At 35.1% G+C, this 16,085-nt stretch overlaps 1 protein-coding gene across 1 annotated transcript in view; it reads left to right on the top strand.

Moving 5' to 3' along the window:
* The window catches only part of LYPLAL1 (lysophospholipase-like 1), a 31,458-nt gene extending 17,476 nt beyond the window's left edge, over positions 1-13,982 (top strand). Inside the window, exons 3-5 of the mRNA XM_010853271.1 lie at positions 2,376-2,545; positions 11,040-11,155; positions 11,938-13,982. Of these exons, the coding sequence (XP_010851573.1) occupies positions 2,376-2,545; positions 11,040-11,155; positions 11,938-12,156 (505 nt within the window). The 3' untranslated portion in view covers positions 12,157-13,982. The remainder of the gene's footprint in view (positions 1-2,375; positions 2,546-11,039; positions 11,156-11,937) is intronic.
* Positions 13,983-16,085: the final 2,103 nt, after the last annotated feature.

Below are 16,085 nucleotides of genomic sequence, written 5' to 3'. Positions count from 1 at the left end.
ATGATGGCATCTGGTCCCATCACTTCATGGGAAATAGATGAGGAAACAGTGGAAACAGTGTCAGACTATTTTGGGGGGCTCCAAAATCACTGCAGATGGTGACTGCAGCCATGAAATTAAAAGACGCTTACTCCTTGGGAGGAAAGTTATGACCAACCTAGACAGCATATTCAAAAGCAGAGACATTACTTTGCCAACAAAGGTCCATCTAGTCAAGGCTATGGTTTTCCCAGTGGTCATGTATGGATGTGAGAGTTGGACTGTGAAGAAAGTTGAGCACCGAAGAATTTATGCTTTTGAATTGTGATGTTGGAGAAGACTCTTGAGAGTCCCTTGGACTGCAAGGAGATCCAACCAGTCCATCCTAAAGGAGATCAGTCCTGGGTGTTCATTGGAAGGACTGATGCTGAGGCTGAAACTCCAGTACTTTGGCCACCTGATGTGAAGAGCTGACTCATTGGAAAAGACCCTGATTCTGGGAGGGATTGGGGGCAGGAGGAGAAGGGGACGACAGAGGATGAGGTGGCTGGGTGGCGTCACTGACTCAATGGACATGAGTTTGGGTAGACTCCGGGAGTTTGTGATGGACAGGGAGGCCTGGCGTGCTGCGATTCTTGGGGTCACAAAGAGCTGGACACGACTGAGTGACTGAACTGAACTGAACTGAAAGCAATAGAAGTGTTGATCTAGAAGAAACCTTGCATCTGTGGTCAGCATTGCTTTAGATTTCTTTCAAATTATAATGTATACTTCTGTCACTGAATTTTCTGTGGCCTTTCTTAGCACATAAAACCCATTTTTCACTGTCTCATAAATAGAAAGCAAGATTTGCTAAGTGAAGAGCTGTATCTTTTGTTGAACTGTCCTGTTCCTCATCTTTGAGAAACCACTGGTTCTCCATGTGTGTCTCATGGAGACATATATATATGGAAATACATATATATCTCCCCATAAACCTCTCTGTTTGCTACAGGAGACTGAAAGAGTGTTTCAGTTCCCTTCATTTACCTTTACCAACATAGGACTTGTCACCAGACCCCTTAACCCCTTTGTAATTGATTAAAACAGAGTATTGGGAATACCTTGGGACACACATGCATGTGCGTGCACACCCACACGCGCACACACACACGTATACTTAAAAGAATCCAAAGCAAGATTCACTGATACTGTGGCCATCCTACCTGATATTTAAATGTAAAGCATCTTATAAGATCAATCTTGTTCAACAAGACACCCAGCTCAGGGAATCTTATCACATAGAGTGTTTTGTAAGTCCAACAAAGCACTCAATTTGAGACCCAGATTGAGTGTTGCAGACAGTGCTGGGATATCTGTATGAAGAGTACTTCCAGTGAATATTTGTATCCCATTAAATTCTTTCATTTCAAGGTTCCTGAGAAGATTTAAAAATAAAATAGCTCTAAGTCCTGATTTAACAGTCTTATAGACTCTGTGGGAGAGGGAGAGGGTGGGAAGATTTGGGAGAATGACATTGAAACATGTAAAATATCATGTATGAAACGAGTTGCCAGTCCAGGTTCGATGCACGATACTAGATGCTTGGGGCTAGTGCACTTGGACGACCCAGAGGGATGGTATGGGGAGGGAGGAGGAAGGAGGGAGGAGGGTTCAGGGTGGGGAACACATGTATACCTGTGGCGGATTCATTTTGATATTTGGCAAAACTAATACAATTATGTAAAGTTTAAAAATAAAATTTAAAAAAATGAATTGGACTAACTGTAAAAAAAATAATAAAATAAAATAAAATTAAAGATAGATATATAAACAAAAAAATAAAAATAAAAAACAACCTGAAGACCCCTATTCTAAAGATAATCTGCCTGGATGTAATCAAGAAACCTTTAAATTATTAACTCAGCGTTCAGACTTTTGTGCTACAAACTAACCATCGTTTAAAAGCATTTTGGTGAATCATATTTTCTGCTCTTGAGGCCTGACTTTTCGCATGGAGAGCCATTATTTATTTAGCTGTGAATGCTTAAATATTGATCCTTACACTTTTAAAGTATATCAAGGCAGAAGTTTAAAGAAATAGTAGACCTGATTAATCATTTAAATTGAGTGGAAAAAATAGCATGCACACACAATATACCAAATATAATTATCCTTTTTTCTTTGGGACTTTCTGGAGAGTATGAAACTCAAAAGATGGAGAAACTATGGTGAACTGGCATTAATAAATGTTAATAGAACCAATGTTTAAGTATAGGAAAGTTAAGATATGCTTGGAAATGTCTTTAATATGAATTCTTTAACTTTTAAAACATTAAAGAAATTTAATTCAAAGCACTAATATTTTAGAAATTAAAAAATGTTTTAATTTTTTTTTCTTTTTTGATTTTAAACAGGCCATATACTCCTTTGAGAGGAGGAATTTCCAATGTATGGTTTGACAGACTTAAAATATCAAATGACTGCCCAGAGCACCTTGAATCAATTGATGTAATGTGTCAGGTGCTTACAGATTTGATTGAAGATGAAGTAAAAACTGGCATCAAGAAGAACAGAATATTAGTAGGTAAGATTTTTAGATGTTGGCAATTTAAATATTTTGATTCACTTTTTTAATTTTATACTTTGAATTTTACTTGGAACATTATTTGGGAGCACTTTATATATCATATGAGACCTATTCATAGTTTCCCAGATAGTGCAGTGGTTAAGAATCTACCTGCCATTGCAGAAGATGCAAGAGATATGGGTTTCATTCCTGGGTTGGGAAGGTTCCCTGAAGGAGGAAATGGCAACCCACTCCAGTATTCTTGCCTAGGAAATTCCATGGACAGAGGAGCCTGGCGGGCTATAGTCTGTGGGCTTGCAAGAGTCAGCATGACTTAATGACTAAACCACCACCATCATGTTGTAAATAAGTTTAGAATGCACTTTGAAATCCTGTATAGATAGGATCTGAGCAAATTAATAAACTGCCTTTGTGTTTATTGAAGTACTAAGCTATCCTTTGAGTTAAGAAGCAATGTGACATAATGGATGGAATCCATTCTTTCCTGTCTTGGCTTCAGTATTCACTTCTGTTAGTTGAAAGCAACTGGCCCTCTGGCCCAGTAACATCACCTTGCTGGGCCTTTGTTTCCTTATCGGTGTTTAACTGTTTGTGTGTTTAGCACCATGTCACAGAGATGGATATAGAACATTATAGGAGTACTGCGAAGAACCTAGTAAAGGGGTACCAGCTCAGTCTAGGGCATCATGAAACAGTTACAAGATAGAACTCAAGATACATGAGTGTATAACAGATTCTGTCATTCGATCATTTAGCAAACATTTTCTAAGTACTGTGTGTCAGGCATTAAGTCGAATGCTCAAAGAGACACAGGTAACAGGATCTATGTGCCCCAATTGCTTACAACCTAGAAGAGCCCATGAGGTACTTGTAATAACTGTCCTGCCAACTAGCCTCGACAAGTGCCCTAAAGATACATAACTGGCCGCTCTTCAAAGGGAATGATCATGTATATTTATTTTTATTTCTCAGCACCCACTGCAATGCCTGGCACAGAACTGAACATTTATTATAATCAGTGGCATGATCTGCAGTAAACTGATGATTTAAGTAATTGGAATTTAGATGAAGAAGTCATAAGTATTTGGAGCTATTAGGGAACAATTTAAGAAAAAAGTGCCAAAGATATATGAGATTTTAGGATGTGCAAATAAAATTTTAACTATTGTAGTATGGATGTCTAGATATAGAGAGTGATATGAATGGTAAAATCGAAGTAGAAAAAGTAGTGCTTGTTGTAGTCTGGATGTTAGACAATTTTAGCAGAAAGTTTGTTGTGTGACTGGAAAATGCCTGTTGATCTCATAGTGTGACTAACAGCTGGAAGAGCATGATGGCATAGTGACAAAAGTAGTTCAAATCGGAAGCCCACCATTGCCTAGCAGGTTCATCACTTAATAACCTGCACTGATTTTCTGCTGCCTCATGTGTAAAGTGGGAATAATGATACAGTATCTATTTTACTGGGAGACTGAGTGAGTGAGTGAAGTTGCTTAGTGGTGTCTGACTCTTTGCGACCTATGGACTGTAGCCTGCCAGGCTCCTCCATCCATGAGATTTCCAGGCAAGAATACTGGAGTGGGGTGCCATTTGCTTCTCCAGGAGATCTTCCCAACCCAGGAATCGAACCCGGGTCTCCCACATTGCAGGCAGACTCCTTACTGTCTGAGCCACCAGGGAAGTCCCTTACTGGAAGATGGTGTCTGTCAAATACTTGGCTCATTTTACAATCTCAATAAATTCTGAGTCCCCTTTTATCCTTTATTCTATAGATGATTGAGGAGCAATGACATAAGTATGTCTTTGAGTCATATAGTTAATTAAAACTGTGCTTTAGGGAAATTAATCCACAGAAGGGGTAAGGGAGGAGATAAAAAGTTGGGTATGGAAGAACCAGTTCCTGAATTTATGTTTATAGGATAGTAAGATACTGAAGTACTGCGAGGACAGTGTGAATAAGTAGAAAATACACTTAGTGCTCTTAATGTTCGTGTGTTAAAGAATGTATCCCATTGAATTGTAACTGTTGATACTTACCTGCTTGTCCTTTCCCCCATCCCTATTCCTTGCCCTTCCCCGTATCCATCAGTTATTTCGTCTTACTCATTTTTGAAAAGAGACTATGTATGGATTGTTATAGGGTCAGAGAGTTGATAAGAATTTTGAATCTAGGTTTACCTCATTTTAAAGCCCATGATTCTTCTGTTTAACTGAACATTTATATGAATATTTGTAAAACTCTTAATACATGCTGTCAAATTCCTTTCACGAAAACACTGTACCTGTTGATGCTTCTCCCACCTCTATTAGAATATCCATCTTATTATACCTTGCTGAATGATACTGTCTTGAAAAATCTTTGCTAAAAATAAGTAAAAAGTGGCAATTAATTTACACTTAATTTATTTTCCTTTTAATTCTGTTTGTTATGTTCTGACATGAGAAAGCTGTTTTTAGTTATCTGGTTTTTCCAAATAACTTCTCAGATTAAGAAGTTATTCTTCTAGAATTTGAGTAAATATTCAAATAGATTTTCTACTGACTTTTCCATAATGTTTTTTAAATTTGTAATTCTTTGATTCATCTAGAATTTATTTTAGTTTCTTTCTACTATATCATGAAAGGTTTTAATTATTTTCTGAAGTTCCAAGAAAACTTTGTTAAAAGCTGATCTTATTTATTAAGCAGTAAGTAATATGATTGATATTTTATCATAGCTCCATTGAATTTTTAACAACAAATTTCATTTTAGAAGAGTTATAAACTACTAAAGTATAAAATTTGAAATTCATTACAAAATATATATGTAATAGGAAATTTATATGCACTTATATGAATATAAGAAAAAATTTTTTAGAATTTGTGAGGTGAGTCTATCAAGCGCTATAAAGCCTCTTTGATAGCTTGAGATATGAAAGAGACACAGAAGTGTGGATCCAAGGTTGTTGGTCTTTGTTACCTGTACTGTTAGTTATTTAACCATTCAATGAAAATAAATCTTTGAGGCATTTCTATAGAGTTAAACATGTGTGTCAAAATATATGTAATTCTTAACCTTTATTAAAACAAAACACCTGTTATACTGCCTTCTTTTCATATGCTGGATTCTTCACGAGTTGGCTGTTGATGCTTAGAGAAATGGCATTCTAGTCGTGTCAGATTTTCTCTTGTAGTTATTATTATTTTTCTTTTTGTCTTATTGATCTGACTGAACTCTCAATTCATTTCAAAATGTGGTACATGAGGCAATATCGTTATGTATTTGAATGTTTGTACATGCATTTCCCAAGTTATAAATACCATAATTGCGAACACACTAATGCAGCTGACAGCAGTTTAACATGGTTAGGAACTTGGGCTGTGCACTCAAATTGCAAGTTTCTAATCCTAGATCCAGTGCCTGTTTTTGTGGTTATGTGAGTGTCCTTAACCTCTGGGCTTGGGTGATCATAATAGTACTTACAGAGTTGTGATAATTCAATTAATCAGTTCCTGTGAAGTACTTAGAGACATGCCTGGGGTGTGGTGATGATGCTGTTGTTAGCCACTCTATCCCACCTGCCCTGCTGTCTCTCCACACAGCAGGAAGAATGTACTGGCCCGCTGCTGCCCTTGGGAGACTCTCAAGGAGCTCCGTGTCCCTTCCTTACCAGCTGTTTTCTTTTTCCCTAATGGTATACATGCTGGTTTTCATTGCTCATAGATTGTTTAAGATTTAAATGCTATTTTTAACATTTTATCTAGGAGGTATTCAATGAGAAGTCAAAAGTGCATTTGAGATGCTGAGTCATTTTTATTAAAAAGAACAATGCATTTGAGACACGGGAAACACATATATGAACAACACAGTGAGGTTAGGTTATTTTTTTTAATGAGTTCTAAGGGAAAAAACTTGAAAATTAAAGGATTAAAGAGGAAAACATGAAGATAATAAGTACAAAATTATTACCCTTATTAATTTTGTTTAGTATGTGATAAAACTTCAGATTTAATATCATACACTGTGTCCTCATGGAACCCTTGTCTCTGAGATTGTGGTTTTAACCAGTATAGTTTTGTAAACAACAGTGTTCTCTATATTTGAATAAGTGGCAGCCCATTCTTTTTTTCTGGTTTTATTTTGATTAGTGGTATTTTACTATATTAAATTTAGTTTAAAAACAATGTTTTTATGGTATATGATATACCCCTTTTCCAGTAGTTTACACAGCTTAGTCAGGTCAAAAATGATGCTTCTCATACTAAATTTAATTTCCAAATTATTCATAGAATTTTTAAGTGCTGGAGTACCAAAAAAAAAAAAAAAGAATCAAAAACTTTACATTATAATGAGGGAGATAACAAAAGTAAAGTGTTTTATACAATCCAAGTATTATGAACAGTGAGGAATGAACACAAAAACTTGCTTCTTAGAAGAGATAATTTCCAACCGAGTTTTAAAAAATGAATGAGAATATGGCTGGTAAACAAGAAGGGAAACACATTCATGAAGGAAAACAAGGGACAGGTTAAAATGTCTCAGGAACTACTAGTCTGGTGTACACTTCAACTGCTAGGATTACTGAGTTACATACAGAGAATGACTCAGTCGGATGAGCATTTTAAGAGGAACACACTGACAACAATGGGCAGGCTGAAGGCCTGGGGAAGAGGCCGCAGATCCAGTAGAATGAGAGACCAGCACAGTGTTTCAAGACTTCGGAAACACAAGGCTGTAAGGTTACACTTAAGGACCCTGCACTCAACTGCAGGTTTTAGCTGAGAAAAGAAATTCTTTGTTTGCTTATTTTCATCAGTGGGAATATATTTCTTTCTTAATGGAAAGAATAAACTTTGGTTCGATAGGAGGATCTGCGCCAAATCTTTAAATGTGTTCCTTGGAGACACTCATGAATCCTCACCCTGCACATTAAGAATATCAGATACAAGAAACTGTATTTTTATGTATTTATACCACATATAATTCTTCAGAGTGTGTGGTGAAAATTAGGGGAAACACAAGCAGTAATTAGTGACTTTTAAATTACTTTCTGAATTTGGCATCATAGTTGTTCCTGGATTCAGGAAACCTGGATTCAGATCCTGCATTCTGAGAAAATTATTAAAATTCAGTTTAACACTAAAAAGTATTTAAATAATACACATTTTCATATAGTATCTTTCTTGATCCTTCTAATAGGTAAGATATAAAATGATTACTCACCCTTCAGATAAGAAGAAAGTAAAATTTAAAGAGATTACTGGCTAAAATGGAGTTGGGACTAGAACCCAGATCTATTGACTTAGTCAGAAACTTTGTCCCATAATGAGATTCCTTTTTTAGCCACTAGGTGGTGATAATTTGTTGTTAAGAGAAAATTGACATAATTTAGGTTTAAATTTGATCTAGGATGTATAGAATCTGACAAATGATAATGACCAGATTATAAGAATTTTTATAATATGAGCGTATTAGCAGAATTGAAGCATGGATAATCATATGCTTCTGGAATTACACCTAAATATTTTACATGGATGCTGTAAAAGCCCATTATGAGGAAAGTAGTTAAGGCAATAATGGTTAGTTAATACAATTGAATGTTATGTAACTGATATATACTGTATATACACATTTAGAAGGCACTTGGTATATTTAGTATGTGCTCAATGAATAAAAAAATAATTATAGAATTTCATAACTCTGTTTAAAGACATTCAAATCAGTATTACAAGAAAGTAAGGTATAAAATTTACATATAGAGTGAGTTTAACTGCTAAAATAAATTTTTAAAACATGTCAGAATTATATATGAGTAATGATATTTTGGGTAACCCATTTTCTTTATTTTGATATGATGGAAATACTTTATTCAGTGGGCATGTATTAGCATATTAATTTAAAAAAAGATTTAAAACTAAAATGAAGGGATGGTTGCAGTTACCAAGATGAAACCTAGCCCTACAATTTCCAGGCTCACTTTCCTGACATTATATATGTTTCTTCTGATGATCTTAGAGGTAAAACTGGAAAGTGATAGCATCTTTCTACCTTCTTTCAACATATATATGTCTTGAATGACTTCCCTGGTGGCTCAGACAGTAAAGCATCTGCCTAAAATGCGGGAGACCCGGGTTCAATCCCTGGGTTGGGAAGATCTGGAGAAAGAAATGGCAACCCACTCCAGTATTCTTGCCTGGGAAATCCTTACTTGTGTTTCTTCAACAACAATCATCAGAACTTTTAGGACTTGGGATTGCTGTTTTAATAGCTTTCCATAGAAGATGATAAATATTCTATTTATCCTATAAACTTTATATGAGAAAATATACAAATATGATTGGCATAATTTATATGTTCCCAAATTTTTGAAACTTTATCACAGTTCAGTCTGAAGAATAATTATATATAAATCAAATGGGAAAATTGTTGAAATTTGAATGTAGGGTGGATTTTACTGCATTTTAAAAATCCTGTTCAACTGATGATAAACTTGAATTGTAAGTTCCCCATCCCCTTGCCCCCAACTTTGTTTTCAGATAGGTTAGCTTGGTTTTCCCAGTGTAGTTTTTATATATTGTTACTGTTTTATTTCATTTAAAGAGTTCATAAAAGCTAGGTTTATTATTTTTTAACATGTTTTATTCAGCCTGTTAATCTTAAATGTATGTTGAAATGTTAACTCTTGACATTTTAATACTTTGCCAGCAACTATAAATATACATTATAAGTATTACCTACAATGAGTTTACTATTTCGTATTTACTCATTGAACAGTATATTTTATATTGCATTTTAGACACTTAGATGGAAAATGAATTCAAATAACTAGTCCTTTGTGTTAAATTTTCTTCTATCAGAAGAAAAAAATGCACAAAGTCCCTTTTCACACTGGTGTCCACAATGTTAAAAGTGACTATTGTCAGAGATCACTGGTGAGGAATTGCAGACTACCTCACAAGATTATAAATGGATAAGGGACTTAGATTGAATCTTAAAATAATAAATTTTCAGTGGGTACATTTTTCTTCATTATAAATTGTGAGAATTGAACTTGAGGTTAAATGTCTTTGGATGCCTTTGATAATGACATTTCATATGTGAGGAAGTGTTTTCTTTTTAGTTTTTGTTGTTATTGCTGTTAGATTGGACCCATCAAGGAACTCTGAAATCACATAAAGTGATTAGTTAATAAAAATGGGCTGGGTGCATTTAAGGTGTAAAATTTTCTCAGTAGGTATTCTTTTATAATAATTTTTAAATATATTTTTGCTTACCAACCTATTTTGTCTTTGTATGACTTTTTTAAGATCTTTACCACTTTAGATTTAAATATCAAATTTAATTATCTTAGGGTACATTATTTTCTTAATGAAACATTAGTTTCATTTTTGCTCAATTTATGAATTTTGAAGCTTTTTTTCTAATCATTGGTATGCAGCTTAGGTTATCTAGAACGTCATTGTCCAATAGCATAGCCCCTAGCCATATGTGAGTATTTAAACTCCAAATTTAACTAGGTAAAATTAAATTAACATTTAGTTCCTCAGTCACACTAGTCACATTCAATATTTTGCTTAGGTACATTTGGCAAAAGTATTATTTACGCTCTTGAATTTCTCCAAAAATAAAAACTATGTTCCTGCAAGCTTGCTGTCTATAACATGCAGATTTCTTTTAAATCATGAGATGTCTTTTTAATTCTCAGTCAAGCTAGGGAATATCACACTACATCTCTAAGTTGGGCCACTCTCTCTGCTGTGTCATGTCATGTCCCCATCTCCACATTTTGTGATGTATCTCTTTTCTCCTCGTACAGAAGGATCCATGTATTTTAATTTGTATTATCTCCAGTGACTAGTGTCACTCCAATGACAGTGATTGGCTCATAAAAGACAATAAAATTTTGTTAAGTGAATAAGTTTTTTCCAAGCTTTTTTAAAAGTACATATAAGTATATATGTTTTAATTGTACCATCACAAGTTAGTTCCCAAAATAATATGATAATACAAAGATACTTTAACTAGCTCACCAAATTTTTGATCATCCTTCCTAATTCAAAGATCACTAAGCATCTGTTATATGAAAAACTCTAGCTTATAGTTTGACAACTAAGACAAAAAGGGGCATGTTATTAATTGTAGTGTGAGTACTCCTATAAGTATAAACAAAATATAAGTACACATTAGATGTTTAAGTAAATAACACTTGTGTTATGACTCATATATTTTTAATTATGATAAATATTTTTACTTGACCCAGATTTATTTATTTCTTTGTGCAATTCTAGTTCCTTTTATAACAAATTATTTTACTAGTGATGACGTAGATGGAATAGTGTTATTTACTCATGGCAGGTCTTTTTTGGTAAGATGTAAAGTAGACTAAATTTTTCTTTTGCATTGTATTTCTTTTAGGTCTCCAGATATTTATGGAAGATTGGCATAGCTATATCTTGTTCCAAATTAGCATTATTCTGATTTTACTGATAAGTGAATTTTTGCTTCTTGTAGGAGGATTTTCTATGGGAGGGTGCATGGCAATGCATTTAGCATATAGAAATCATCAAGATGTGGCAGGAGTATTTGCTCTGTCTAGTTTTCTGAATAAAGCATCTGCTGTTTACCAGGTAAGTTTCAGATTTTAAAAGCAAAACGGAAAAAAAAAAAATAAGGCATTCACACATTGAAACTAAAACAACATTGATAATTACACAATAACGGTTGCTTCACAGAGCATTCCTGGGAATTCATGGGCAAATGAGCTATATTGATTAATCCCACCTGGTCATTCTTGTTTAGGAAATGCCTTGTACAAAGAGTATTGTTAATCAAAGTCTCAAAGGGGAAAGGATAAAAAATATGTATATAATATATATGCATCCTGTATACATATTAAAAACGTAGATGATTATAGCTAGGTTTGCTAATTATGACTTAATCAAACCAAAGGATAAGTTACATGGCTGACACCTATTTTGCAGCATTATTCCTAATTTATGAATGGAATATAATAGTGATACACCCTCATTACCAGGAGTAGAACCAGCAGGTACAGAAACGAGAACAAGAATGCCATTTTTCCCTTGTGTTCCTCCCTCTCTCCACTCTTTGTGAAAAGGGTTGTCTTCCCAAGACACAAGGTTTCTTCAGGAAATGCTTTGACTGTTTTTGAAACAGCCCTCTTCAGAGTAAATGCAGGTCCCACACAACTGCAGTTGTAGTGCTATCAACCAGCTAAGCTCCTGAGCTTAGTCCATCAATATATACCTCGGACATCACCGCCACTACTGCTTTTGCCCCTGAAGCTTTGGTTAAATTGACATTTTTCTGCCCTCCCTGACTTCCAAGAATATACACTGTTCTTAAATGAATTTCTTAAACTTCTCCATGTTTATATCCTCTTCTCTAGGCTCTTCAGAAAAGTGACGGTGTTCTTCCTGAATTATTTCAGTGTCATGGTACTGCAGATGAGTTAGTTCTTCATTCTTGGGGTGAAGAGACAAATTCAATGTTAAAATCTCTAGGAGTGAGCACAAAGTTTCATAGTTTCCCAGGTGTTTACCATGAGTTAAGCAAAGCGGAACTAGAGAAACTAAAGTCATGGATTCTTACAAAGCTACCGGACTAAATCAAGATTGATGTGTTAATATGCAAGTAATGTCTTTATAAAAAGTGGTTTTTACTGTCTAGTTCTGATTTGATGAATAATTATTAAAATATTAAGAAATATCAACAGTTTACTGACTTACTTGTTTTTGACATACTGAGCACCATAGATAGTAGTGTGATCTTATTAATGGTCAACATTAATTTAGTCAAACATCTGTGTATTATTTGTCAAATTCTTTGTAAATATTTGTAGGCCTTGTAAGTAATTGAATATTGAAATTTTACAATAATTAAACTAGCTTAACAGCAATGAGAAATCATGAAAAGATTTTAGCATGATATTTTCATTATCGTTTTCTTTAAATTGCCTTTTTAAAAATATGTTTATGTATGTATTCACATTAATTTTATTTTTGAAAGAATAACATTAGTGCGTGTGTGCTCAGTCAGTCAGTTGTGTCCAGCTCTTTGTCATGCTTATGGGATTCTCCAGGCAAGAATACTGGAGCGAGTTGCCATTTCTTCCTCCAGGGACTCTTCCCAACCCAGGGATTGAACCCATAGCTCCTGCATTGGCAGGCAGATTTTTTACCACTGAGCCAACAGGAAAGCCCAAATAACATTGTACCCCATGTTTACAAAATGGTTTCCCATTATCTCACCTGATCATCACTAGAGCTTGATGAAGTAAACAGAACCAGTTGTTACTGGTATTTGATAATAGTGACAGAAGGAATACAGACTTTCCCAAAGCCTCAAGAGTGAAGACTAAAATCTAAGCTGTCTGGTCCCAGCAGAGCTCCCATTCTATAAACCCAGACTGCTACTCTGCTCCAATTTTAGGGTTCCAGTTGCTCTCCGGATCCTAGTCAGTACTCAGTATGGCCAGTCTTTTTTTAAAAATTTTGTCCATTCTAGTGGGTATATAGTATAACACTTTGTGTTTCTAATTTGCTTTTCTTAAAGCAATTTTTATATGCTCATTTGCAATCTATATAAATTCTTTGACGATATCTTTGTTCAAATATTTCATGTGTGTTTTATTAGGCTGTTTTTCTTATTGCATTGTAAGAGCTGTTTATATATGCTGGGTAAAAATCCTTTGTTAGATAGATGTTCTACCAATATTTTCTTAATCCATGGCTTGCCTTATTTTCTTTAGAGTGTAATTCAAAGAGCAGAAGTTTTTAATTTGATGAAGTCCAGTTTATTCATTTTTTTAAATTTATACTCTGCTTTTGAAGTCATATTTAAGCAATCTTAAGAAAGCCAAGGTCATTAAAATTTTCTCATATTTTCTTCAACTAAAACACTCCTTTAGTGCTATAAATCTTCCAAGTTTTATATTAGAAGCATCCCACAATTTTTATATTTTGTCTTTTCACTTTCATTCAGGTCAAATCTTTCTAAATTCCCTTTTGATTTCTTCTTTAACCTTTGGGTTGTTCAAAATTGTGTTATTTTGTTTCAATATACTGGGAATTTTCTAAAGATCTTTGCTGTTCACTTCTAATGTATGGTTAATAAATTATTCTTTATATGAATTGAAACCTTTTAAATTTATTGTGACTTTAAAAAATGTTTTGTGTACCCCTGAAAACCACGCATGCTGCTCATGTTAGGTGGCATCTGCTATACATCTCAGTCAGGTCAAGTTGGTTGATATTTTTGTTCAAATATACTGTATCCTTACCTATTTTCTGCCTCTTTATTTTATAAATTATTGAGAGAGGAGGACTGAAAGTTTCAACTGTAACTGTGAATTTGTTTCACTTGGCAATTGCTTCAGGTTTTGCTTTATGTATTTTGAGACTGTGTTATTAAATGCATAAACATGTAAGACGATTATGTTCCTCTGATGAACTGGCCTCTTTTTCTTTATGAAATGATCGTCTTTATCCCTGATAGATTTTTTTGAGGGGGAGGGGGCTCTGAAATATTCACTGTGTGATATTGTTATAGCCCCTCTAGCTTCCTTTAGACCCTAGCTGATACTGGATTGTGAGGTTTACACACTGACTAGTGGGAACTCAGCCTTTTCCCAGCCCTCTCTGCGCCCCAGTGCTTGTTCCTTTTAGGTGGCTCTTACTTTTCCTACACATATCTGATGGTAAACACTCTGCTAAAGATTTGAGAGGGCCTTCTGCAGAGCCCTGACAATCTTGGAACTCTCTAATACTCTGTCCTGTAACTCTAAGCCTCTCCATCTTCTGGACTCCCTCAGCTCCCTCTGAGTCTCCTCTCCACGCTGTGGCCTAAAAAACTCTTCACATTAATCTGGGCACTTAATCCTTCCTAAAAGATGACTGTTCTGTAGTACCAGTGCCCAGTATCTGAAAATACAAATGTGGCCCCACTTCTTAGTTGTTTCAGGTCAAAAACTAAACCTGGTCCCTCTTACTCCATCTTGGCTATCTTAGTTATAAGCAGAAGTCCCTTATTCTCCTTATATTTGAAGCTATAAACTGTAAATTTGAAGAGGGAGGGATCGAGGAAGAAACGGAAGGAGAGAAGGAAGACTGAGACTGAGAAGTCCAAAATCCCCTCAGAGAAGACTCTGCAGTGTTTTAATTATCTTAAGCCTTTAATGAACTTCAGCTTCTTGAAATTTTAAATGGTCTGCCTTGAATATACATGGTATCACTCCTGTTCTCATGTTGAAAGCCCTTATGGCTGCAGTTTGCCCTAAGAGTAACGTATGTACCTGTCATAGATAAGGGTGTCAGGCTTATATATGTTGAGTATATACATACCAAATACAGTATAAAAGAAAGGAATCTAGATTTTTTTTGGTGAATGTTTGTCCTAGAACTTAATCATGTGCATGTGTACTAAGTCACTTCAGTTGTGTTGACTCTTTGCAACCCTATGAACTGTGGCCCACCAGGTTCCTCTGTCCAAGGGATTTACCAGGCAAAAATACTGGAGTGGGTTGCTGTGCCCTCCTCCAGAGGATCTTCCCAACTCAGGTATTGAACCCACGTATCTTTACGTCTCCTGCGTTGGCAGGCGGGTTCTTTACCTCCTGTACCACCTGGGAAACCCTTATTAATTATATATTCTGGAATAAATCTCAGCCTCTGCCACAGTATACTCCTTTGTAAAAGTGTTTGAGGATCAAGTTTTATAGCGTATGTAAAAACCTTTAAAAAAGTTACGGAAAGAAGGTATTGCTAGACTTGTTTTACCAGAGGTAGAGGGATGTGTGCATGTAATGGTTATAAATCTGTCTTCACAGTTTGATCTACACGTAGAAGATATATCTAAATATTTTATATAGATAGTCTTCCATCCAGTTCTATTCCCCTACCCATTAGGCTGATAGGATATTCAGCCTTAGTTATCTTTTACTGTTTTACCTCATTCCAAATTATGCCAGTCTGGGGCCTCTTGCATAGAGCAGTATCTTTAGGGGAGTCCTCCAGTATCCAGTGCTCACCCACCTTGAGATAACTATTACCCATACGGTGGTCTCTTAAAGCCAAGTGGTCTCTTAAAACTACTCAGCCATTTTCTTCCTGTTCTGCTGCTTCACCCACATAAACATCCCCTAAGGCGAGAGAGTTGAAATAGTCTTGATACTTTCTTACCTGGGAGAGGAAGAATGGCAGCAAGAGGAAAGCATAAATCAGTATCAAAGTAAATTATATGTGTTTATCTGTTGGAGAGATTGGAATTCTGCAAAAGAGGAGAGAGAAAGCTAGTATGTAAGTGAAGGAAGACATTCACTTTTTACTCTGTATTTCTTATGTTTGAATTTTTATAATGGGCTTTATTGGTTTTTTAATCCTTGAAGTGAAATGTTTATTAATGGCATTTTTTCTCAACTAAAGACTGAACAGGAAGGCTCGCCATCAGTGGTTAGAAAGTTAAATATTTTCTTTCTAGGAAGTTAATTACTTCAGTTAAAATATGGCAAAATGTACTAAGAACAAAATATGAAGCATG

This window comes from Bison bison, unplaced genomic scaffold (assembly GCF_000754665.1).
Source record: "Bison bison bison isolate TAMUID 2011002044 unplaced genomic scaffold, Bison_UMD1.0 scf7180017864325, whole genome shotgun sequence".
Lineage (NCBI taxonomy): Eukaryota > Metazoa > Chordata > Mammalia > Artiodactyla > Bovidae > Bison > Bison bison.
This window is presented reverse-complemented; position numbering and strand designations above follow the sequence as displayed.